Source organism: Miniopterus schreibersii, assembly GCF_964146895.1.
Source record: "Miniopterus schreibersii genome assembly, chromosome: 8".
In the NCBI taxonomy this organism is placed as follows: domain Eukaryota; kingdom Metazoa; phylum Chordata; class Mammalia; order Chiroptera; family Miniopteridae; genus Miniopterus; species Miniopterus schreibersii.
This window is the reverse complement of record NC_138109.1, coordinates 4,295,362-4,321,158: the sequence shown is the minus strand read 5'-3', so window position 1 is coordinate 4,321,158 and position 25,797 is coordinate 4,295,362. Positions and strand designations below refer to the sequence as shown.

The 25,797-nt window shown below is 43.2% G+C and overlaps 1 protein-coding gene across 4 annotated transcripts in view; it reads left to right on the top strand.

The window, feature by feature from the left end:
• Positions 1–25,797, top strand: part of VPS13D (vacuolar protein sorting 13 homolog D) — a 214,031-nt gene that overhangs the window by 13,438 nt on the left and 174,796 nt on the right. For all 4 annotated transcript variants that reach the window (XM_081143839.1, XM_081143838.1, XM_081143837.1 and 1 more), the window contains exons 6-22: positions 509–625; positions 3,078–3,182; positions 4,341–4,511; positions 4,940–5,040; positions 5,846–6,014; positions 7,942–8,043; positions 8,216–8,399; positions 9,394–9,576; positions 10,812–10,942; positions 11,806–11,881; positions 12,290–12,460; positions 13,433–13,563; positions 14,809–14,941; positions 17,407–19,620; positions 20,739–20,890; positions 23,132–24,163; positions 24,931–25,021. In XM_081143839.1, the coding sequence (XP_080999965.1) occupies positions 509–625; positions 3,078–3,182; positions 4,341–4,511; positions 4,940–5,040; positions 5,846–6,014; positions 7,942–8,043; positions 8,216–8,399; positions 9,394–9,576; positions 10,812–10,942; positions 11,806–11,881; positions 12,290–12,460; positions 13,433–13,563; positions 14,809–14,941; positions 17,407–19,620; positions 20,739–20,890; positions 23,132–24,163; positions 24,931–25,021 (5,263 nt within the window). The remainder of the gene's footprint in view (positions 1–508; positions 626–3,077; positions 3,183–4,340; positions 4,512–4,939; positions 5,041–5,845; positions 6,015–7,941; positions 8,044–8,215; positions 8,400–9,393; positions 9,577–10,811; positions 10,943–11,805; positions 11,882–12,289; positions 12,461–13,432; positions 13,564–14,808; positions 14,942–17,406; positions 19,621–20,738; positions 20,891–23,131; positions 24,164–24,930; positions 25,022–25,797) is intronic.

The following is a 25,797-nucleotide window of genomic DNA, read 5'->3' as shown; positions in this document are numbered from 1 at the left end:
TTATCAGATACATGATTTGTAAATATTTCCTCCCATTCTGTGTGTTCTTTTCACTTTCTGTTATTATTTTTTAATTCATTGAAGCAGCATGCCTTTTCAGTAGCTTGCCTCCAGGGGCATGGGGAAATAAAGAAGCAAATAGGCACAAAGTGTATATGCCCTGCTGGTGTCCCTGTGTCCAGGTGCAGGGACTCAGAGGCAAAGCTGAGATGTCATAAAAGAGGGAGGGCCAGTTATCAGTTATCTGGATAGAGTGGTATTACTTTCTTCTAGTGTGTCTTTAAGGTGTCTTCTGAGTTGATGTAATGAAAGTATTGTAGCCCTCTGTTACTGTTCAGTTTGTGATTATAACTGAGGAACTTGAAGAGCACTGGTTTTGTGTGTGATGTGTTCACATAAAATGCCAGCTGTGTTTACTTCGTGTGGCTCAGGGCAGTGTGACTTCTGCCTGTAGCAGTCTACCCATAGCAGTTGTCTAAATGTGCTTTTCTTTTTCTCCCCTTTGCAGTTAAAAATTCAAGATGTTCATTTGCGCTTCGAAGATGGTATTACCAATCCTTCCCATCCTTTTGCATTTGGCATCTGTATTAAGAATGTGTCCATGCAGAATGCTGTGAATGAGCCTGTGAGTATGAAATATGACTGAGCCGGGAAGAAAGCATAGTTCTAGGGAGTCTGGGGCTCTGCCTTTTGTCTCGTGTGAACGAGGTTGTGTTCTTCCACCCTGTCCTTTCACTGGTGTGTATGTGTCTTGCCTGTATGCAAAGATCTAATTTGCTGAAATTGGGGAACGGTTAATTCTCTCTGGCCGTTCATTACTTCCTCCTCAGTAAATGTTGGCGCAGCCCCTTTCATCTCATGCATGAAGAACCCAAGGTTCAGAAAGGCTGTCATCTTCGGTTTTCTTCTCGCACCATGCGCACTCCCCAGGTAAACTCACCCCGTTTCATAGGTTCAGCTACCACCTGGGATGTCTGCTGATCGCTTCCTCTTGAACTCCATGCTCCAGCTCCCGAATGACCTTCATTTTCATGGTCTTTAACTACCTGTGGATACAGACGCCTCTAGGGCATTAAGCCTTGTCATAACCCAGATGATCCCGTGATATCCCATCTGCCCAATTTGCTCCACTGAAACCAACTTTTTCCTTTATTTTCTAACATGTACTGAAGGTCCAAACAAACAAATGAAAACTAGCACCTTGTGACCCTTTTCTGCGTGAGGCACCATGCTTTGTGTTTGTGCGATTTTGTTCCTTGTATCCTCATTACTTTTCACCACCGCTGTTATCCTCGTGGACAGCTGAGGGTGCTGAGGCGCAGAGAGCTGAGGGGAGGGTGCATCAGCTCTAGGTCTGCGGTTGGCAAGCTGTGGCCTGTGGGCCAGATTTGTGCCTGTGTTTTTGTAAATAAAGATTTATTGAATCACTGCAGTGCCCATTGTTTAGGTATCTTTTAAGGCTGCTTTTGTGCTACAGTGGCTGAGTTGAATAGTTACAGCAGAGACTGTGTGGTCTACACAGCCTTAGTATTTACTCTCTGGCCCTTTTCAGAAAACATTTGCCATCCCTGCTGCAGAGCATATGTTCTTACCCACCACCCTAATCTCTAGAAGCTTTGTACTTGTTCCACTTTTTATTCCTCAACTCCACATCCATTTGATCACAGTGTACTGCCAATTTTTCCTGCAACGTGTCTCAAATGTGGCTCTTCTCTTGTCCTCACTGCAACTGTCTGAGGTCGGGATCCTGTCAGCTTCTGCCTGGGCTGATAAAACATCCTGTTCTGTGACCTCCTTGCTCCCATCCCAGGCTCTTGATTCATTCTGTACCAACGCTTCCTACCCTTTTCCACATCACAGCACAGAAAACAAAGGCAGTATTTGTACAGGACACGGGGGCAAATGGATGTGGCTGCTGCGGGCTGGAGGTGGCTGGCTTAGAGTAACCAAGTACTTCTGAACAGGAACTTGAGCCTATAAACTAGCTCATTATCATGACACACGACTCATTTTCTCTGGCTCACCGGGTGGGAGCTCTGCTTTGCACTGTTGCCAGAGTTTTGTTTCTAAAACACATACCTGGTCCTGGTGTAAACCTGCATTGAAACCCTCAGGGCTCCCTGTGACAAAGGATGAGCTCTGAGCTCTGTGGTGTGGCATACACTTCCTTTCCTACCTAGTGTGTCAGTGTCCGGGGCTGTATAACAAATGACCTCAGGCTAGATGACTGCAAACAACAGAAATTTATTCTCTAGTGCTGTAGGGTAGAAATCCAAAGTCAAGAAGTTGGCAGAGTAGATTCTCCCTGGAGGCCTTTCCCCTTGCTTCAGATGGTAGCCTTGGCATCGTGGGCTTGGAGATGCACCATCCAATCTCTGCCTCTCCTTTCACATGGCCTTCTCCCTGGGTGTCTGTTTTTTTCCCCTTTAAGGGTACCAGAGGGCCCATTCTAATCAAGTATGATCTCATTTTAATTTGATTACATCTGCAAAGACCATATTTCCAAATAAGGTCCCATTCAGAGGTTTTGGGAGGACATGAATTTTTTGGGGGAGGAAACTATTCAACCTAGTATACCTTGTAACATCCAGTCTACTTTTTGCACTACTTAACTAACTCCCACTGTAAATATGTTCATACATATGTACGAACACTGCCCCCACACCACACGAGCAGTGCTGTAGTTACCAAACTCGCCATCCTCTGGAGTTACCAGGCATTCGTGTTGTTGGCCATACTCTTTGAAATGTGTCCCAGTCCTTTACTCTTACCCAGCCCTGTGCCGAAACTAACACATCTTTGATATTCACACAGTGCTATTTTCTCCTTGTTTGCTCATGGCATCTTACATATTCTCCCACTGCTTCCCTCTGCTTAATTAAAATTGTTTGCATATTTGTATCCCCAGTTAGCTGGACTTGAACTCTGGGGTGCAAAACCATACTTTAATCTAGTTTTGTATCCCCAGCACCTTGCAGAGTGCCTGCTGCATGATTCTTCACAAATGGCTTGTTGAATGAATGAGTGAATTCATGAATATACTCATCTTGTTCTCTTCCCTGTCTGTCTTACCTCAGGTACAGAAGTTAATGCGGAAAAAGCAATTAGATGTGGCAGAGTTTAGCATCTATTGGGATGTCGATTGCACTTTATTGGGGGATTTGCCTCAGGTGGAGTTACAGGTATGATTCTGGCTGAGAGCCTTATTGCAACACTACACTGAAGTAAATAAAGTGGTGTGGCGTCACTGTCCTCCAGGTTTTTGTTCTCTGCATCTCTGAGTCCCGTTCCCATACCCCCCTCCGTAGGCACCCACTCTCAGGTGTGTTGCTGTGCATGTAACTGAACAATATATAGTGTTTTGGGTATGTTTTACATTTATATTGCATTACAGATTTCTTCATTTTCTTATTTTCACTATGTTTTTTAGGCTATACTTTTAAGATTGATCAGTGTTGCTATTTATACTTCTAGTTTATTGCTTCTCATTATTGCGTAGTATTCCACTGTATGCATCAAACATGCTGTCACTGTAGCCATTCTTCTAGCGACGGCGTACTAGGCATTCAGAGTTTCAGTGACCAAGGCACCAGATACGACTCTTAAAGAAGCGCTTTCCTGTGTTTATGTTGACACTTCACCTCGGGTGACATTTCTTTAAGAAATACTGAGAGGTCACTATAAATCATTGGATGTAAAGTATTACTGTTGTGAAGGTTTACAGAAATCTCAGTTTAATCTTTTGTAAAGAAATTGTAGGTGATTTAAGTGAAATAGAGAAAAAGGACTCACCTTTCCTCCCCCCCAAGATTATCTTTGGCTTGCATGCTATCACATGGAATGGTTTCATTTCGCTAGTTTCGTTAAATGATACTGTGCTTCCATACAGTAGAACAGTATGCAACTATAAAATAAGGGCAAAGATCAATATATAATAGTCTCTAAGATACAGTGTTACATTTAAAAAACTGAGGCAAAACAGGATAGATACCATTTATGTAAGAATGGTTACAAAACCAGAAAATTGTGGATTTGAGTACGTAGCAAGGTGCTTCTGGCAGATTGCATAAGAAACTGATATTATTGGTTGCCTCTGGGGAGGACAGTTAGGTGGCTGGAGGATGGGGGTGGGAAGGAGATACTTTACCTTTTTTGCCTTTAAATTTTAAACCACTTGAATATATTACTTAATAAAAAATATAAATAAACATTTTAAAAGCTCTGGAGCTTTAGCTTCCCAGCTTTATCCTGTTTGTGGATTCTGAGGTAATATACATACTGACATGTAACTTGATCCTAAAAGTACTTGCCATAATGACAGAGGTTCTTGTAACCCTCAGGAGGCCATGGGCAAGAGCATGGAGAGTCGTGACCATCACTACATCTTGGAGCCCGTGTGTGCATCTGCCCTTTTGAGGAGAAACTGCTCCAAAGAGCCTCTGAGGTCTCGGCACACTCCCCGCTTTGAATGTGACATCCAGCTGGAGACCATTCCCCTGAAACTCTCCCAGGTACCACCATCGTCCCCGGTGGTTTATGCTCTCACTGTCGGACGCGTGGTGCAGGAGCACATCCATAGAAGAATCTCAGTACTTCGTAGTACCCCTGTGGGAAAGAAGGCACAAAAAGTTGTGCTCAAAGTTGTAGTGGGTGTAGAACCCATCATCTGTAGTACAGTCGAATTGGGCTGGTCTCAGATTAGTTCTGAGTTGATGTTTTTAAGTGCTGGGCAGTGTATAAGAGCACAGTAAATATCAGTACTTAACTGTCAGGGTCCTGGGAGAAATGCCACTTGATGCTGAAATTTGGTCTTTCAGTTTGCACTGGATTTCAGGTCAGTGGATTGACTGATATGAATTATTCTTGTTAGATATATGTCTTAACTGGGTAAAAGAAACAAATCAATTCTAACCTAGTACCTCTTAATCTCTAATAAAAGCTACAATACCGGCAAATCATGGGATTCCTCAAGGAGCTGGAACGAAAGGAGAGGCAGCTGAAGTTTCGGAGGTGGAAACCCAGAGTGGCCGTCTCTGAGAAGTAAGGGCTCTCAGTTGTATGTGAAATGCATTTTGTAGCATTTTGGTTTTTTGTACATGGATCAGAAATACCCCTCACTGTTCTTTACTCATGGTTGGAGATAAAAGTATGGTAAATTTTTCTGGCCTTTAAAATGCCATTTCTGTTGTTTGTCATTGTTGATATTCTGATTGTCTTTTGGTTTGGTGACTCGAGTTTGGCCTTAGGTTGAGTTTGGTGGAAGTGAGAAGACCCTCTCAGTCTGATTTTGCGGGTAGACTGAGGTTGCTGTGGTGGGGCCTGATACTTTGGACCTACTTCCCTATGTCTTTTCTCTCAGGTTATTTGGTCGACACTTACATAGTACACTTTATAATTCCTGTAGTGAAAATAAATCTTTTCATGTTGCAGTAATAAACTGGACCAATCCAATATTAAACCTGCTTTAGATCATTTGTATTTCCATATCTTTTCTGAAGTAGTCCATTTAAAGTCATTAGTAGTCAAATCTTTGGTAATTATCTTATGATGACATTGACCTTCCAGCCTCCACTTGTCAGTGGAGGGGGCTGATACTATGAGTAATTCAGGCCAACTGAGGAATATGTTATTTTTGATGTATAAATTGAGGATCTATTATGTGATGTAGATTTCCTCACATGTTGAGTTTAGCCCAATATTAAAATGAGTTTGAGGCATTAAGTGATGGCTAACAAGAGGAAAGTTATCTCAGAAGAGGAGTGGTGTTAGGTGGGTTGCCCTGGGTTGACAGCATTTTAGTTGCTTTTAATGTAAGAAGTAATGATATTGTTATGAAATATTTCAGCTGCCGAGAGTGGTGGTATTTTGCCCTTAATGCTAACCTGCATGAGATCAGAGAGCAGAGGACACGCTGTACCTGGGACTTCTTGTTGCACCGCGCCCGCGACGCTGTGTCCTATACTGATAAATACTTCAGCAAATTAAAAGGAGGCTTGCTGTCTGCAGACGACAAGGTGAGCGACTATTGTCTTGTGTGTCTTGCCTTCAGAGGGTGAGAATGTTGCTCTCAAAGGCTGAAGAAGGTGGAGTGAAGAGGACCCTTGCTAAGGAACTTAATGTCACAAGTAGAGTAGGAGTCAGTCTGACTAGGGTGAGAACGTGTTGGAAGGCCGTGGCCTCGGCTTGGCCAGAAGCATCCTCCACCTGCTGCTAGAGGAGAGCTGGCCATGGGCTGGGAGGAGGGGAAGGTGGCCATGGTCCTGCCGAGCCTTCATGCCCACTCCCTCCTACCCCGCTCTCAGTGCAAGGCTCTCAGAGACTCTTCATCTAGCCACCTGCGTCTCTTCCAAGCCTAGTTCTTTTCATTGTTTTTTTCCTCTGAGTCTGTAGCTAATCTCTGTAGGCTTTGGCCTACATTTTCCCTAAACCAGATTGATTTGCTTGACCTTGGGGTTTTTGGAGGTAGAAGCTAGGCAGAGGAGGTGAAGTAGGTGGTGAGGGTGAGCCTTTCTAGTTAATTGTAGGGCTAGAGACTCTTAGAACTGCTTGGGGGACAGCTCTAGCCCTGCTCTAGTCTGTCTGCCTCTGTCTCCTGAGGGAAGGGAGTGGGGATTGCTGATTGCTTTGCTCCTGGATTTGTTTCAGTTTTGTGAGCATCAATTTTTGCAAAGCAATTTAGACTATTCCTAATATTTCTGCTCAGGTGCTGTCTCTGTTTCTTTAGTCAGCCCTTCCAAGAAAAAGGAATATTACTTTCCCTTTAGCAGCTGTCTTAACTCAGGCAGCTATAACAAAATGCTATAGACTAGGCTTAAAAAAATAGCCATTTATTTCTCTCAGTTCTGGAGTCTGGGAAGTCCAAGATCAAGGTGATGGCTTGGTTGGGTTCTGGTGAGATCTCTCTTCCTGGCTGCTTTCTTACTGTGTGCTCAAATGATCTTACCTTCCTTTTTGTAAGGGCACTAATCCCTCATGAAGTCCCATCCTCACGGCCTCGACTGACCTAATTACCTTCCAAACATCCTGTCTCCAAATCCCATCACACTGAGGGTTAAAGCTTCAACATATGAACTGGGGGGGGGCATTTAGCCCATAAGAGCACTCCACTATGTGGTAACTGCTCAGTGCTGAAACCCTAGGTGTTCTCACCTTTCCTGCCAGTACCCTGAGCCATGACTCACTCACCTGTTCATGCCTTTTCACCAGTGTGAGGCATGGTTACTGACATGGGATCCTTATGGAAAGGATGGAATAAACCAGACATTTTGTTTTGGGTGGTTTTCTTAAATACACTGGCAAAGTCATGGAGGAAGAGAAAAATCTAAACTATAATTGAGGTGAGCAAGTAAACGCACATAATTTCCTTTCCCTACTGTCGGGGCATCAGATCAGCTTGGGAGAGCTAACTGTGTCTTCTGCACCTTTGCAGAATGGTAGCTGGCTGCCATTGCTCTTTCCTAACCAGCATGAAACAAATTACAGTGACCACTTCCTTGCACATGTGCCACGTGAAACAAAGGGGCAGGAGCCTGCACACGTCCCGTGTGAGCTAGGTCCCAGCGTCCTCATCTGAAGTGGGCAGAATGGTAACCAGTCACCTACTTGCTCAGCCGAGAGAATGCATGTGAAAGCGCTGCGAACTCTGTGCTGTGCAGTGTGCAGGATGTCACAGCAGCACCTGTGTGTGCTACTATTTCCCACCAGTGCTGTTCTTTGCTTCCTCTAGTTACCATTGATCTCAGAAATCAAGAATCTAAACCAGAAACATAGCAACCATGGACCTTGCTGTTTATCTTCAGCGTTTCTTGGCCCTCAGTGGAGGTGTTGGGGACCAGATAGGCACCTTCACAGAATGTGTAGTGAGTGGTTTGTGAGAGTGTCCAGTTTCTCGGGAGCTGTAACACCTGCTTTGTTTGTTTGCTTGTTTTTTCACTGAAACAGGAGGAAATATGTCGGATTGAAGAGGAACAGAGCTTTGAGGAATTGAAGATTTTGCGTGAGCTGGTGCATGAACGATTTCACAAGCAAGAGGAGCTGGCAGAGGTAAGGAGTCTTCGAGAGAAGACATGCTCAGAGCCAGCACGCTCCGAGCACTTCTGCTCTGATGCACTTATGCTTGGGGCAGGGTGGGGGGTGGGGCAGAAAATTCTCAGTGGCGTGCCGCAGCTGTTTCTGTCTTTTGGGTCCTCATACTGCACCCTGTTGATTGACACAGAGCCTGCGAGAGCCTCAGTTTGATTCTCCAGGAGACTCTCCTGGAGAACCAGGAGCCGGTGCTGGCAGTGGGATGCTGCAGTATCTTCAGTCCTGGTTTCCTGGCTGGGGTGGCTGGTCTGGGAAGCCAGTCGAGGGGCTGTCAGCAGAGCAGCATGAGCAGTGGACGCCTGAAGAGATCCTGGGTAAGGTGGGGCTCCTTCACGTTAGCCTCCGGGGTTGCAGTGAAGGGAGGTGCTTGGTTCTAATAATTTGTCTGTTACTTGTGAAATGACCCAGAGTTTTTTCAAACAAATAAACAAAAAAAGATATTTATAAAACAGCTTGTCTCATGCTCATAGAGGCGGAGAGAGGATGTTTTTGGAAAGACTTCATTTGCAACTCTGTTACCAAATTTGAACATTAGCACAGTTTCAGGTAGATCTGAGTGACAGTGCTTGACTAGAACTAAATTTGAGAAAGTTCAGAAGTTTCAAACTCTGAAGCTCCAGTACTAGTCCAGAGCTGCTCTCAGACTGCACTGTCCAGTGTGGTTTCTGCAGTCACAGATGGCTGTTTAAACTTAAATTAATTAAAATTAAATACAAGCCCTGCTGGGCATGGCTCAGCGGTTGAGCATCGACCTAGGATCCAGGCGATCGGGGTTCGAATCCCGGTCAGGGCACATGCCCGGGTTGTGGGCTCGATCAATGACTCTCTCATCATTGATGTTTCTGTCTCTCTCTCGCCCTCTCCCTTCCTCTCTCTGAAATCAATAAAGATATATTTAAAAAAATAAATAAAAATTAAATACAATAAAACATTCACTTCCTCAGTCGCACTAGCCACATTAGTCACATATGCCAGGCGGGCCAGGTGTGCCCAGAGCCACCATGGTCAATGGCCACTGTCCTGGACAGTGCAGGTGGAGAACCTTGTTCCACTGTGTTGGGCAGCATGGCTTTATCCTATACTTGACCGTAATCCTGAGCATCTTCCCCGTTTGTGAATAAGTTGGTAAGGGGCCTTATGAAATGGTTGAGTTGTTCTGCATTAATGAGTAGAACAGTCACCCACAACTTTGGAGTTCTTTTCCAAAACAGGGAAAGTAGATAATGTCGCCATGACTGTGATCAGTGTGCCTGGTTGTGCTTCAGAAGTTTTCCCATGTATTTTCTTAATGTCATTTCTTCCCCACAGTAGGCACCGAGGAGTTTTTTGACCCCGCTGCGGACGCCTCCTGCATGAACACGTACACCAGGAGAGATCATGTCTTTGCCAAGCTGAACCTGCAGTTACAGCGCGGCACCGTGAGTCTGTCACACCAGGAGCCTGGCACTCCTCAAACCCAGGAAAGTGCTTTCATGCAGCTCGAGTTTTCAGGTACTGCCCCCTGTGTGCCTGTGTCACTTAAATCTCATTATTTGGGTAGTTTTGTTCTGGAAAGTTGTTGTGATCATTGTTCGTAGGGGAAACACACGGTTAGCTTCCTGGAGTCTCTGGCTATAACATCCATCAACAGATCAGTACAGAACCTTTTCTGATGTGTGATGTGTTTAAAGACACCTTATCTAACATATGCTGTTGATTCGTTAATACTGAACTCATGGCCAGCGGCGGTGTAACTCACGCCCGCTTGAAGCTTATCTAATGCACACAAGTTTCTCTGTAAGGCACATCATGGCTTGTTTGTGCTCAGGGACACTAGACAGCACTTCAGCACTGTGCATGGGGGCCATTTTGAGCAGTGAAATCAACAAAAAGCAGTAAAATGCAAAAACCTTGGCACTAAGTAGACTATGAAAAGGGCACTGTGTACGGTATGAGCAGAAACAGCAAAGCAGAGCGTTGTTCAGCCTCAGCGGGGGAACGCACACGTCAGGTGACTCGGATTGTTTGCTGCCCTGCACGCATCCTTGAAATCACAGTGAGCATTGATTTGGGAGCTACACGTAAATTTTAGTGAGTAGGCACATTCACCAATGTTGAATCGGCCAATAATGAGGAAGAACTGTATTTGACTTCTTGTGACTTTGAATTAAAGGTGTATAAATAAGGACCCAGATGTTGGTTTTTACATCTCACAAATATTTTCCCCCCAGTTCATAAAATAGCCACTTACCTGAGGTTTCTCAGTATAGCTTAGAGGCAGATGACAAAAAAAAAGCCAGTTTGTTTGACTTTATAGTCTTGAGAGCTGGGGTATCATAAACTTAATATGGACCTAGCAGATTGCTTGAACTTAATTGTAAAGTGCTCTGCTTAAAAGTCATTCTGTTAGGAAGTGTCTGATATTTCTTATATACAGGGTGTCCCCCCAAAATGTATACACATTTTAACAGCTGAAGATAGCTCAGTTTTGAAAATGAAATATATTTTAATACACACTGCCATTATAATTATTCAAAGTGTGTGTACACACTTTTTTAGAACACCCTATATTTATATAGATAGATTTATGTACATAGACATATAGATAGGGTTTTTTCTTGGCTTTTAATTTCAAGGAAAAATAGTTCATGTATCTAATAGTCCTCTGTAAAGTATTATACTTAATACTTCTAAAACACTTTAGGCTGTCATGGCATAGTATCAACTCTTATATTTATTTTTTGTAGATGTAAAACTTCTAGCAGAATCCCTTCCTCGAAGAAATTCTTCCTTGCTTCTAGTCCGGTTGGGTGGACTGTTTCTTCGTGACCTGGCCACAGAAGGAACTATGTTTCCCCTTCTGGTCTTCCCTAATCCAGTACGTTCAACAGGGGAATGGGAATCCACCCAGGGTGATGGTGAATGCCCGTCTGTTTTAGGCAAGCAGTGGGTAATATTAACTTGATTCATTTCGACATTTGATCGTCTTGAGACAGATGACTGATTAAAGACAAACTGGAGTTAGATAAGTTTTTTAAAGTTGTTAGCAAACGTTGGTGGGATTTATGGCAATGTCCTCGTCCTCCCCTGTGTTGTAGCCACCATGGAATAGTTTGCTCTGATTTGGAAGAAAATGCCGTTAGGACCAGTGTTTTCTGCATTTCAGGGTCAATGTTTGAATTTCCACTGTGCCTGACTGACCTTGTCATGCATTCTGACCCTTAGTCACTGGATAGGGCTTCCTCTCTTTCCAGAATTCCAAGAAAAACCACCTCAACATTTGTACATATGTGCTAATTTTTTATATAGAATATCCTTTATTAATTAGAAGATCTTCAATCTTATCAAATTGGCAAAGATATGGTCAGAATAATTGAATAAATTTAGCCACTTATTGTGCCCATACTTTTTTTGGGGGAGGTATGTAGATTGTGGAGAAAGTGGTAGTGCAGAGTGAGACTGAACAGCTGTACGTGGTTAATATTCATGTAGCAGTCATTCATTAAATGCACTACATGCAAAGTAGCACACTAATGCTCGGGGAAGACATGTCCTCACTCGGTTGGGTAAACGGCAGACTAGAGGGATCCTCCCGCAAATCCTTAGCTTTCTGATGTCAGATGAATTTTGATTTGATTGTGCTCAGCGAGAGTGATGCCAGAGGGTAAAGCATGAGTGTGTGCACCCAGTGAATCATCCCCTCTCCCCCTGACAGTTGTGCAATTTGTGTGTGTTTAACAGCAAAAGGAAGTTGGCAGAGTCTCACAGTCTTTTGGCCTCCAAACAACATCTGCAGACAGAAGTGAACATTACCCTGGTAATTTGTCATACGTTCTTAAAACTGATCCTGAAAAATACGATGATTACAGATTGGTAGTCCTGGTCAGCAGTAAAAGAGGGAGTGTGTCCTATTGTGTGCCCAATGGTTTGCTGTGTGGACCCCTATTTGACTTGGAGGCAGCCTGGTGCTCACCAGGGCAACCTCTCAGGGCCTCCAGTTTCTTAGTTTCCGTAATGGGAGCAAATACAACAACCTGTCTTGAGGAGTCCTGTTATAATTAAGGGTCAATCCTTATTAGGCTCTCTATTTTATAAAAAGTGCATAAATGTGAACTAATTGGAAAATAGTTTAGGAAATGTCTTTTCTCTAGAATTTCTCATAGGCCTTTAAGAGTAGGGTGTCGATTTTGCTGCGTTCCATTTTCTCTCTGCTTTTTTCCTTCAGCTGTGGACCCAGATGCACCAGTGTTTGAGATGCTGTATGAGAGGAATCCAGTGCATAGCCACTTCGAGAGGCGGCTGGACGTCAGCACCAGGCCCTTGAACATCATATATAATCCCCAGGCTATTAAAAAAGTAGCGGACTTTTTCTACAAGGGAAAGGTTCATACCTCAGGTTAACTTTTTTGTTTGTTTGCTCTTATGTTACATATCAAGACATCTTTTCTGTCATTTCTGGTGCTCTGGACAAGGGTTATTGTACATTCAGGTGACCTAGTAGTGGTAGAAAGGCCTGCAGAGCATGTGTGTGGGGTTGTCCCTGGAATGCCACTTTTCCAGGAGGAATCAATATCCTTACATATTTTCTTTTTCTTTGCTCCCATCTAGCAAACATATTTTAAATGCTTCCCAATCCATTAGGATGGTGGTTTCCTTGGCTACCCAGGATACTTTAGATCATTGGAATTTAGGAGGTCTGTTCAAGAATTTCTTTCTGGATGGCAGGCAGGATCAGTGGTCTGTTTTACTTGTTTGGCGGAGCTTTAAATTCTGCAAAGTTCATCACTGCCCTCTCCCATATCATTGATTTATTTACGTCTCCCTTTGTTCCCAAAAAAGAATCGAAACAGTAGGTGTAGAAAAGGCACTTTTGTTGACAGGGAAATTGATAAAACAATATTACTTGGCTAAATGTATCCTCTCCCTCCCTCTTTATAATAATGTTGTTTTAGTTTGTCTGTTTTGGAGTCTTTTCATGTAAATAGTAGCCATAAATGTCTTGGCTTATTGCTCCATCACTGATAGGATATAGGAGGCATTTATTTCCTTCTAAATCCCCTTTCCTCTTTCAATGTAATGTCATGCTTTTAAGGATTTTGAAATAAAATAGTTTGGACTCTTTCGGACAACAATTCATGAAATTCTAGTAACTTAGTACCTTCCCTGCCTTTCTCCTCATGACTGCCCCTCACCCATCTTTGCCTCGTTCCTGTTACCCTATATAGTGCCAGGCCAGGCTGGAGGAAGGAACTGTTGTCATACAGACTGTTTTTTAGTTTTGGTGGAAATTCTTGATGAGAACAGATGTCGCAGTTCTTTTGTCTATGTTTGAAAGTTCTGATCCTCCTGTCTGTTTCCAATCTTGCAGGTTTTGGTTATCAGTCTGAACTTGAGTTGAGAGTGGCTGAAGCGGCCCGAAGACAGTATAACAAACTGAAGATGCAGACCAAGGCAGAAATCCGACAAACTCTCGATCGCCTCCTAGTGGGTGACTTCATTGTAAGTGGGTATACGTAGAACCCTGGTGGGGCTGGGGGAGGGGCAGGCATGCGCTCTGTCCTGCGCTTTACCTGTTGAGGGTAGGCATGCTCGAGTCAGTTACACTGATTCCATTGGAACTATGAACTTGTCAGGTAGCAAAAAACATCTCATGTCTTTTACAGTCAGGGTTTAATGAATAAAAAAAACTCACAAAACGAATGATTGACTAGATCATGTTTTTTCCTTGTACCAAATTTAGAACACTCTGGAGATGCATGTTTGTTCTACTTTCTAGACCTGGTATTTTATAAATGTTAAGATTAAGAAGACACCCTTTTCACTTACTGTTATCAGAAGGAAAACAACTGGATTTATCTCCAAGTTTCTATTACAGGGTATGATGGTCACTGTGTGATGCTAAGTGACTGGCTGACTCAAGAATGGCTTGGACAGGGAGAGCCAAGAAACAGTCCATCAGTTCAGCCAAGCTCTGTCTCTTTTAACACTAACATGGAGGTGCAGTGCTGAGATGTGGCAGTAGATGGCGCAGTTAGAGTGTGGCTGCTTTGGACAGTGCAGATCCCATTGGGGTGGAAGGGGTGGAAGGAATGTTCTAAGTGAAATGTTTTGGGGTATGTATGTAGCATGGGATGGAGCATCAGTCCTGTTTTCTACTTTTGTGTGTGCTTTTCAACACAAATCACAATTAGTGTCCTCTCTTTTTAGACAAAGAGGTTTCTTTTTGGTAACATACCCATTAGCTTTTACTACATACATATAATTGAGGCAATTTTAGTTGCAGGGAGGAACAGGTAACAAATTCATGAATTCTATTTTTTTGTTTCAAATGTCAAAGCTTATGTTTTCACTAAGATACTCTGGCTTGAAAGTCCATGGTTACCAGTGTCCATGAATAAATAAAAATGTTTGGATTTCTATGTCATCATTTCTGCAATACTTGACAGTACTAAGTTCTGAAAATTTAGGACAAGATCTTTCTTAAACCATGGGTCATCGCAATCAAAGAGCAGGCAGAAACCAGTAAATTGCTAATTTCCCCCAAGACATTTGCCTATGGTAACGTCCTGAATCCTCAAGCCTTTGGATCTGCTTTGGTTCTAAACTTTGGGTCTGATATCAGAGACCACTAAGCCATGCTGTAACACTAGGGGGCCTTCAGGAAGGCTGGGGCCCTGACTTATAAAGCTGTTTCAGCAATTGGAGTTAAAAGTTTTTTCATTGTAGTTTATTTTGTTTTCACAGGAGGAGAGTAAACGGTGGACTGTGCGACTAGATATTTCTGCCCCTCAAGTGATATTTCCTGATGATTTCAAATTCAAGAATCCCGTGCTAGTTGTTGTGGACCTAGGAAGAATGCTGCTGACAAATACCCAAGGTAGAGTGGGAGTGGGAGTAATGAAAACAGAACTTGGTAGGTTAATCTGTCCATGCTTAGCCAAGTAAAACTTAAAAAAGGTTTATGAACATTTGGAAACTCCAGAGTTCATTTGTTACTTTTTACATCTTAGTGTGTATAATTCAGTGTTTGGCTGTTGCTAGAACCGTGTACCTGTTACCTGACTCCAGAGTGTTTCCTCCACCCCTCCCAGCCCCTGCCAGCCACTAATCTTTCCATCTCGATGCATTTCCTTATTCTGAAGATTTTATAAGAATGGAATTATATAATGGGGGCATTTTATGTCTGGCTTCTTTCACTTAGCAGGCTGTTTTCAGGGTTTATCCATGTGGTATCATGTATCAGTACTTCATTCCTACCTAGGGCTGAATATATTCCTTGTATGAATAGACCACATCCTTTTCCATTCATCACTGATGGGCGTCTGGGTTGTTTCCACTTTTTGGCTGTTATGAATAATGCTGCTGTGAGCATTCATGTGTAGACATTTGTGTAGACGTGTATTTTCAGTCTCTTGGGGATACTTCAGTGTGGAATTGCTGGTGACTTTATGTTAAACATTTTGAGGAACTGCCAGATTGTTTCCCAAATGGCTGCCCCATTTTACTCTCACTAGCCATGTATGAGGGCTCTATATCCTTGCCAACACGTTGTATTATCTGTCTTGGATTATAGCCATTTCTGTGGGTGTGAAGTAGTATCTTATTGTGGGTTTTTTTTAAAAAAAGACATGTCTTTTAGCCCTAGCCGGTTTGACTCAGTGGTTAGAGTGTTGGCCCATGGACTGAAGCGTCCCAGGTTCGATTCCGGCCTCAGTCGGTGCAGGAGGCAACCAATCAATGTGTCTCTCTCACATTGATGTTCCCCTCCCCTCCCCTCCCCTCCCCTCCCCTCCCCTCCCCTCCCCTCCCCTCCCCTCCCCTCCCCTCCCCTCCCCTCCCCTCCCCTCCCCTCCCCTCCCCTCCCCTCCCCTCCCCTCCCCTCCCCTCCCCTCCCCTCCCCCCTCCTCCCCTCCCCTCCCCTCCCCTCCCCTCCCCTCCCCTCCCCTCCCCTCCCCTCCCCTCCCCTCCCCTCCCCTCCCCTCCCCTCCCCTCCCCTCCCCTCCCCTCCCCTCCCCTCCCCTCCCCTCCCCTCCCCTCCCCTCCCCTCCCCTCCCCTCCCCTCCCCTCCCCTCCCCTCCCCTCCCCTCCTCTCCCCCTGAACCGCAATGGAAAAATATGCTTGGGTGAGGATTAAAAATATATATATACATCTTTAAAAAAATTTTTAAATTTATTTATTGCCTGTGCAGGGGCGGGGAGAGATCGATTTGTTGTTCCACTTATTTATGCATTCATTGTATGTGCCCTGACCGGAGGTCAAACTCGCAACCTTGTTGTGTCTAGAGGATGCTGTAAACAGCTGAACTACCCCACTGAGGCTCATTGTGGTTTTTATTTGTATTTCTTATGTAACATTTTATATTTTAATAAACATTATTTCTCAGTACTTCATTTCAGGAATAGAGATTTAATCTATTTAGGGATATTAGGGACATATATGAAAAGAGACTCCTGGAAGGTAATTTCATTATTGTTTATTTTGAGATGGGAGGGAAGAAAGAGAGGATTCATGACATAAAAGACTGAGGAGGTTTATAAAATAATTTTAACCTTATCTTCACCGAGAAGACCCCAGAAAAGAGACCAGGGTAGAGGATTTGAGCAGGAGTGGGAAAGTTTGGTGCTAGAGGGATGTTAAAAGAGAGTTAGGTCTGAAGAAGAGGGTCACACCGCCACAGAAAGCACCTGCCTGAATTAAGACATCAGCATGGAGCAGGGCACATGGGTAAGCAAACCCAGTGGTGTGTTTTTGTAGTTGTCTCAGCCCTGCTCGGCTGTAGAAGAGAGGGGTTCAGAGTATGAACTCCGGGGCTAGAACATGCCACATTGAGAAATTACTGCCTGCCCAGCTCTGAGCCAGGCACTGGGAATATTGTGTTGAGTAAGACAGATGAGGCCTGGGTTCTTTTGGAACATTCTAGTGGGGGGAACAAAATAAACACATGGACAAAAACAGGAAAAAGCAAACAAATAATTATGGAGAGTGATGTAAGAAGAGTTGGTGATAGCAGCCCAGGACAGTGCAGCTCACAGTGGGGATGCAGTTTGGGACAGCAGGTCATTGGTTTGTGCACCAACGACCTGCTATCCCAAATGTCCCTATGTCAGCAGGTCTCCATCTTTTCTGATACTCATATCCTTTCTCTTTGTGTTTTGATTTCCAAATGGATAGGTAAGTTCGCTCTGAGAAAAATGGTGAGTACAGAATATCAGCTTAGAGTTTTCGTCATTTATTTTTATTAAATTGGGGTTGGTCGATTCGCTACTTTTCTTGATTATTACCTTAAAGGGAAGAAGGCAGGAACAGACATAGACTTTGAGTCCTCTCTCTTCTACCTGCAGATGACTCCAAGAGGAAGAGTGGGGATGAGTCAGCATCTGAAGAGAATCAGTTTAGCGATGATGAGTATAAAACCCCTCTTGCCACACCTCCTAACACCCCACCTCCCGAGACGAGCAGCAGTAATGGGGAGAAAACACCTCCGTTTTCTGGAGTTGAATTCAGTGAAGAGCAGCTTCAAGCACATTTACTGAGCACGAAGATGTATGAGAGGTACTCTCTGTCATTTATGGACCTCCAGATCATGGTGGGGCGAGTCAAGGACAACTGGAAGCATGTCCAGGATATTGATGTGGGGCCAACCCATGTGGTTGAGAAATTCAATGTTCACCTACAGTTAGAGCGTCGATTGATTTATACTTCAGATCCCAAGTACCCTGGGGCCGTGCTTTCAGGCAACCTACCGGACTTAAAAATCCACATCAATGAAGATAAAATATCTGCTCTAAAGAATTGCTTTGCTCTCCTTGCCACCCCAGAAATGAAGACTTCTGACTCTCAGATTAAAGAGAAGATTTTCCCCCAGGAGGACCAGCGGGGAAGTTTGCAAGACTCGGTAATGAATTTAACCCAGAGCATTGTGATGTTGGAGCAGCATACCCGGGAGGTTCTGGTGGAGTCACAGCTCCTCCTGGCGGAGTTTAAGGTGAACTGTATGCAGCTTGGTGTGGAGAGCAATGGTCAGTACATTTCTGTGCTCAAGGTGTTCGGCACCAACGCTCACTTTGTGAAGAGGCCATACGATGCCGAAGTCTCCTTGACTGTTCACGGATTGCTCCTGGTGGACACCATGCAGACATACGGTGCGGATTTTGACCTTTTGATGGCTTCACATAAGAACCTGAGCTTTGATATCCCAACAGGAAGCCTCCGGGCTAGCAGGGCCCAGTCTCCTGTCTCTGGATACAATGTGGCCCCCTTCTCGAATGCTGCCACACTGAGCGACCGGCCAGCTGCCAGTGTCTCACTTGACAGGATTCTCACCAAGGAACAAGAGTCTCTCATTAAGTTGGAGTATCAGTTTGTGAGTTCAGAGTGCCCGTCAATGAATTTGGATAGCACTCTTCAGGTGATTTCATTGCAGGTGAATAATTTGGATATTATCCTAAATCCAGAGACAATTGTGGAGCTGATTGGTTTTCTTCAAAAATCCTTTCCCAAGGAAAAAGATGATTTGAGTCCCCAACCTTTAATGACTGATTTTGAAAGAAGCTTTAGGGAACAAGGAACTTACCAGACTACATACGAGCAAAACACCGAGGTTGCAGTGGAAATCCACCGACTTAACTTACTGCTCCTTCGTACAGTGGGGATGGCAAATGGAGAGAAATATGGCAGAAAAATTGCAACTGCAAGTATAGGTGGCACCAAAGTCAATGTCTCAATGGGGAGCACATTTGACATGAATGGTTCTCTTGGCTGTTTGCAGCTTATGGATTTGACACAAGATAATGTTAAGAACCAATATGTTGTCAGCATCGGGAATTCCACAGGCTATGAAAATATCATCAGTGACATCGGCTACTTTGAATCTGTGTTTGTCAGAATGGAAGATGCAGCCCTCAGCGAAGCTTTGAGTTTCACATTTGTTGAGAAATCGAAGCAGGAATGTTTTCTCAACCTCAAGATGGCTTCCCTGCATTATAACCATTCTGCTAAATTTTTGAAGGAGTTGACACTGTCCATGGATGAACTGGAAGAAAATTTTCGAAGTATGCTGAAAAGCGCAGCCACCAAAGTCACCACAGTGCTAGCAACCAAGACGGCCGAGTACAGTGAGATGGTATCACTCTTTGAAACTCCAAGGAAGACGCGGGGATCCTTTAGCTTAGAAGACAGTGAAATATATGGGTTTGGCCTCACTGCCTCTCATTCCGACACTGTAAAGCTGATCTTGAACATAAACATTGAATCACCAGTTGTTTCTATCCCTCGGAAGCCTGGGAGTCCGGAGTTGTTGGTAGGACACTTGGGACAGATATTCATCCAGAATTTTGTGGCAGGAGATGATGAATCCAGAAGTGACCGTCTTCAGGTGGAAATCAAAGACATTAAATTATACTCTTTGAACTGCACCCAGTTGGCAGGCAGAGAGGGTCCTGGGCCTGATGTAAGTCGGGTGTCTCGCACTCCTTCTGGGTCTGCCAGTGCCAACAGTCTGGAGGAAGCTCATTTCACCCGACACGATTTCTTCGAATCTTTGCATAGAGGTCAAGGTGAGGAGTATTAATCATGTCCCATTTTGTTCAAAGATTCCAAACCCAGCTCATGTGTACTTTGCTTAAAACAACAACAAAAACCTTTTCTTTTAGAATTATCCCCAGTTAATATTTAAGAAACCATGCTGGAATTTTACTTGAATGCTTCATATTAGGTCACTATGTTTCCAGCTTTTCCATCAACATCATATTTGGTGAAAGAATTTTTTTAAAGTGGTCCCCTTTGAAGTTGGGTGAGTGCTCATTTATAGGGATGTTTTAGGAGTGGATCCTATTAAAGTATTATTTAATTTGGTCAAATACATCTGAGTTTTAAATTTCTAAGCTGTAGAGCCTTCCTAGTTAAATATTGTAGTCCAAGACAGCTAGAGGGATTGACATAGTAAGAATCTGAAATTTAGTCTGCGGATGTTATGTTCTCCTTTTAGTATCCTGCCATCTTTTATAATGGGTTGGTTCAGGGTTGTAGGAATAATACGCCTATATTTGTGTTCTCGATTTGATATGCTACAACTAAGCAGTTCAATCTGTTAGTCTTGGTATCCTCAGAAATCAGGTAAGCCCTGGAGCAGGGCTTTATTTACTGGTGAAGAAATTAATGCCTTTGAGGACTACTTTTCTGCTTCTCAGATGTTAACTCACTGATTATTTACATACTTACCCAAAGATTGCTTTCTCTGCTTGGGATAAAAGCTCTTCACTTAGAACCTTGTATTGTTGTTTTGTCTGATTTGGGTCCATTAAGAGAAATCCATCTATGTCTGAAAGCTGGGTAAGGACGAGCAATTTGGTTTGGAAAATGCCAGCTTGGGAGGCTAAGAGACGCTTACTATTGACGCTTACTATTGGATTAATGTTCACCGCATCTTATTTGAAGCCACCAAATGGAGCATGTCATGAAAATATTGTTTCTTTTTATGCATAAATTTATCTTGTGCCTTTGCTTGCTATGAGTTTTGATTCTTGGGATAGTCATCAAAGTTTGTACTCAGCCATGGACCTCCTGCTGTAAGAGTAACTCATAGGCTGTCTTTTATGTATTCTGCCCTCCTAATCAGCACCAGTGCAGTGAAGAGTAGTGTTTTCAGACTGTCATTTCCTCTCTCTCACGCCAGCCTTCCACATCCTGAACAACACCACCATCCAGTTTAGACTGGAGAAGATCCCTGTAGAGAGAGAATCTGAATTGACTTTCTCCCTTAGTCCAGACGACCTGGGAACGTCCAGCATCATGAAGATTGAGGGGAAATTTGTCAATCCAGTTCAGGTAAATGCCGGGTTGGTTTTCAGGTCTGGACAGTTGAAGTCACCTGTTTATTTTATGTTCATAGTATATAGATGTATTTATATTTTGTCATGTTATGTGTTTATATATAAAGTATTGGAAGGAAAATACATAAATTCAGAGAGGCATCATTAATGCATATTAGTGTCGGTAACTTGTTCTAGTCAACGTGGAGTCCTTCTGTTGTGTCCTTTTATCATGGGGGAGTCAGTCTTGTCAGCTGTCTTCTTGTGGAGGAGGGTGAGTTGTGGAGAGGAAGAGGGCAGATCCTTGACTACACTGTCATTCGGAAGTGAAAGAAACTATTGCTTAAAAAGCCAGCGTGTCTTCCCTGGGAGGATCTAACTCATGTCACTTGCTGACATGCTCGGCCCAGGCTGTAAGGGGCCATGACTGTGACCTGCTCACAGGTCCTTTCAAGGGATGATTGGAATTAGTCTTGCCATCTCTGAAAAGAAATGGGCCTGGATAGGAATTGTGTGTGTGTGTGTGTGTGTGTGTGTGTGTGTGTGGTCCTGTTTCCTTTAAAAGTGTCATTTTTTCCTGCTTTCACGGGGATGAAAGACGAGCATAACATTACGAAACAGCAGGGACAGGCAGGATCTTAGGACAGTGGGTCTAAACTTGGGCAGTAATTGGTCCTTGTGAGGCGTGCTGCTAACACAATGTGTGGTTCCTGGGTATTGGTCTCTGGGTGACAGAACTTCCCCCAAACCTTTTCTATGAATTTTCATCTGAAATCTAGCATGTAATGTGAATTCTGTTGCATTACATTGACTTATTCTTATGGTTACCATTGATTTACTGTAGTTCTTGATGATATTCTTTCTTACAAATTATTTTAAATAATTTAAAATATTTTATTATGAAAAACTTCAAATATACACAAAAGTAGAATAGTCTGACGAACCTTATGCTCCCATCACTCAGGTTTCTTTTTCCCATCACTCAGATTTTAAGGCAAATCCCAGACCTAATGCCATTTTTATCTATGTATTTGGAATGTATCTCTATAGACTACAGATATTTTCTGACATAACTACAGTAATGTTATCGTGCATTGTAAAATAAATGAGGATTCCTCGACATCATTACATTTTAATCCATTTTCAGATTTCAGCGACATTTTTGATTGTTTCAAACAATCAAAAATGTCTTTTCCCTATAGGCTTGTTCGAATCAGGGTCCAGACAAGGTCTGTACATTGCATTTGTGGGTCTCTATTAATTTAGTTTCCCTCTCATACTTCCCCCTCCTCCATGCCATTATTTTGTTGTGAGAACCAGGTCAATGGCCCTGTAGAATGTCCCACATTCTGGATTAGCTGTTTGTATGGGGTGTTACTTAACTTGTTCCCCTGCATTTCCTGTAAACTGTTACTTAACTCTACAGGTTTAACTGGATTCAGGCTCATTTTCTGTTTTTTGTTTTGGCCAGACACTTTAAAGGTACTGCTGTGTACTTCCTTTGCATTGTGTCAGGAGGCATGTAATGTCTGGTTGTCTCCCTCAATGATGCTAAGATTGGTGATTGTGTTCCGGTGGGAGGAACCTGATCCCTCCATTGTAGAATTCTCTGTCAATCATTCATAGAAGGGCTTATTCCACAGATGAACTGTGAAAGGATAAATTATTTAATTAGGGGTTGCAAAATGATCACTTCCTATATCTGTTTGGAATTCCTCTGTTAAAAATTGCTCTTACGTAAATAAAAAATATTTTAAATGAGATATTATAATTAAAAACAAAGTAAGGGAGAAAGGAAACATAGGTGATAATGGATCATCAATATTATCATTAAAAAGCACTATTGGTTTATTTAGCTGTAGTTAAACATAGGTTGTTAGACTACTTGGTGACGATCAGTAGTTTTAGACCCCTGGGTCTTGTGTCTCAGTCCTGTGGTATAACCATGTTAGTCTTTTAGCAGTATCTCCTTCAATCTCTGCAGTTGTTCTTGTGGGGTTAGAAAGAGTGATTCAGGCCTACAACCAGTAGATCTTACTGAACGTTTATTGTGTATAGGTTATTCCATGAGGTACTGGGGGAGGGCCTTTTGAATAGACATGGGTCAGAGAGAGGTAAAGACAGAAGAGAAAAGAGATAGTTCTTGCCATCAACAGATTCTTGGGGAAACCCATAAAAAGCAACTTCGGTAATTTGTGGGCAGTGCAGCTGGGTGCAATTGGTAGCAGAATAACTGAAATTTTCTCTTTGCATACAGGTGGTGTTAGCAAAGCATGTATATGAGCAGGTTTTACAGACACTGGACAATCTCGTGTGTAGTGAAGACCTGAATAAGTTTCCAGGCAGTGCCGCCTCCTCACCTTGCCCTAATTCTCCTCTGCCTTCCCTCAGTACCTGTGGAGAGCCTTCCATTGAAAGGAAGGAGAACGGATTGTTCAGCCACTCCAGCCTTTCTAACTCTTCTCAGAAGGCCTCGTCTGTGAAGGAAGTCAGATCCTTTACCCAGATTCAAGCCAACTTTTGTATATCAGAGCTTCAAGTTCAGCTAAGTGGAGATCTGACTTTGGGGGCCCAGGGGCTTGTGAGCTTAAAGTTTCAGGATTTTGAGGTGGAATTCAATAAAGACCACCCTCAGACCTTATCCATTCAGATTGCCCTGCGTTCTCTGCTGATGGAAGACTTATTGGAGAAAAATCCGGATTCCAAATATAAGAACCTGATGGTATCTCGGGGTGCCCCTAAGCCGTCCAGTTTAGCACAAAAAGAATATCTTTCTCAGTCTTGCCCTTCGATCTCCAATGTGGAGTATCCTGATATGCCTCGATCTCTCCCTTCCCACATGGAAGAAGCCCCTAATGTCTTTCAGCTGTATCAAAGACCCACCTCGGCATCCAAGAAGAAGCCAATGGAAGTCCAAGACCAGAACTGTCCCTTGACCCCACCGCCTTCTCCGACAGTAGATGAGCCCAAGATACTTGCTGGAAAGAGTAAATTTGATGATTCCTTGGTCCACATCAATATATTCTTGGTGGATAGGAAACATCCAGAATTCTCTTCTGTTTATAACCGAGTTAACCGGAGCATTGATGTTGATTTTAACTGCTTGGATGTGCTCATCACACTGCAAACCTGGGTCGTCATTCTAGATTTTTTTGGAATCGGTTCCACTGCAGACAACCATGCAATGAAGGTACCGCCTGAGGACATTATACAAAACATGAAGTCAGAAGCAAATGCTCTGCTCGAGTCTGAACTTCAGGATCCAGTTAACACCAAGCTGGATCTCAAGGTATCAGTTCCTCTTCACTCCTAAAGTTCTAAGAATGAATTTTAGTTTGTTTATTTAATGCTATCATCATACATTTACTCTAGAAAATAGATCTTATTGGCAGGGAGCTCTATAGTCTTCTGGGTGTCTGTTACAGAAGGGTAGAAAATAGCTTAGAAAAGGTTTCAGTGTAAATCTCATCCAGAGGCAGGGAAAATAAATGGTTTAAGTAACTTTACCTTTCTTTGTGTTGTATAATTCAGTGGAATTACTTAGTTTCTCTGAGCCTCAGTTTTCTCATCTTCCATGATCTAATTAAAATAACTAAATGAGGTCATGGATGTAAAGCACCTAGTAAAGTGTCTAGTACATAGTAGTTCATTTAAAAATGGCTTTTAGCATATCTCCTCACTGTCTCAGAACATTGGCCTTCATTGTGGGTGACAGACTAGTGCAATATTAAAGACAAATGCAAAATTAAGAAAAATTGTTTTATAATGTAAAACATTTCACTAACAGAGCATAGAGAAGGCCACTGTAGAGAAGACCCTGTGGAACCTGGGTTTGAGATCACCCAGTTGAGTTCCTATCTTGTCTTCTCTCTCCTTAGTCCTTATATTATGGTTTGACTGGCTAAAGAAAGCTGAAATGAAATTGTCATTAACAAAAGCTTTACCTTCAAGTTTCCTGAGTCTTTCTGCTCCTTCTGTGACTTTGTCCTGTTGTTTGCCTGAAGGATACCCCTTCCCCCAGTGACATTTGTCTTCCTTTGTTCTCTGTGTGCTCAGGTTCACTCTCTCTCACTCGTGCTGAATAAGACCACCAGTGAGCTTGCTAAAGCAAATGTGTCCAAGTTGATGGCACACCTGGAGATGACCGGTAAGTGGGAAGAGCCAACCTTGCAAAACCTGGTAAGAATTGGAACATTTTGCTCACAAATCTGTTTGTCCTCACATTCTGAGTGCAGTGTGGAATCAGCAGCTTGATTGTGGCTGTTGGTCTAGCCATGGTTTGTGATGGCGATGCTCAAATACTGGCTTATGGATGGGAATCATCTGATCAGCTTGTTAAAAATGCAGGTGTCGCCCAACTGGGCGTGGCTCAGTGGTTGAGATCGAGGTTCGATTCCCAGTCAGGGGTGTGCAGGAGGCAGCTGATCTGTGACAACTCTCTCATCATCGATGTGTCTGTCTCTCCTTCTCCCTCTCCCTTCGTCTCTCTGAAATCAATAAAGATATATTAAAAAAAAAAGCAAAAAAAAAAAAAAGCAAGTGTCACAATCCCTCTCTACACCCCAGCCTGCCCCGTCCCAAGAATCTGATTCAGTAGGTTGGGATGGGGCCCTGGTATCTGTGTTTTTAACAAACTCTATCTGGTGATTATATACTTCTTTGTCCAAGTTGGTACATTTTTGAGAGTGGGAGGGGGCATTATTAATAATTACATCTGGGGAACAGCAATTATATACTAATCACACTTGGTTTATAATAAGGCTGTCAGGGAAACCAGGGCATATGTTCACTCTATTGTGGTAAAGAGGGGGAGCCACCAACAGGGACATGGTTTTAGGCAGGAGGATATGGTAGCAAACCTGGCATTCTTTCTTTTTTTAAATCCTCACCTGAGAATATGTTCTTATGGATTTTAGAGAGGGA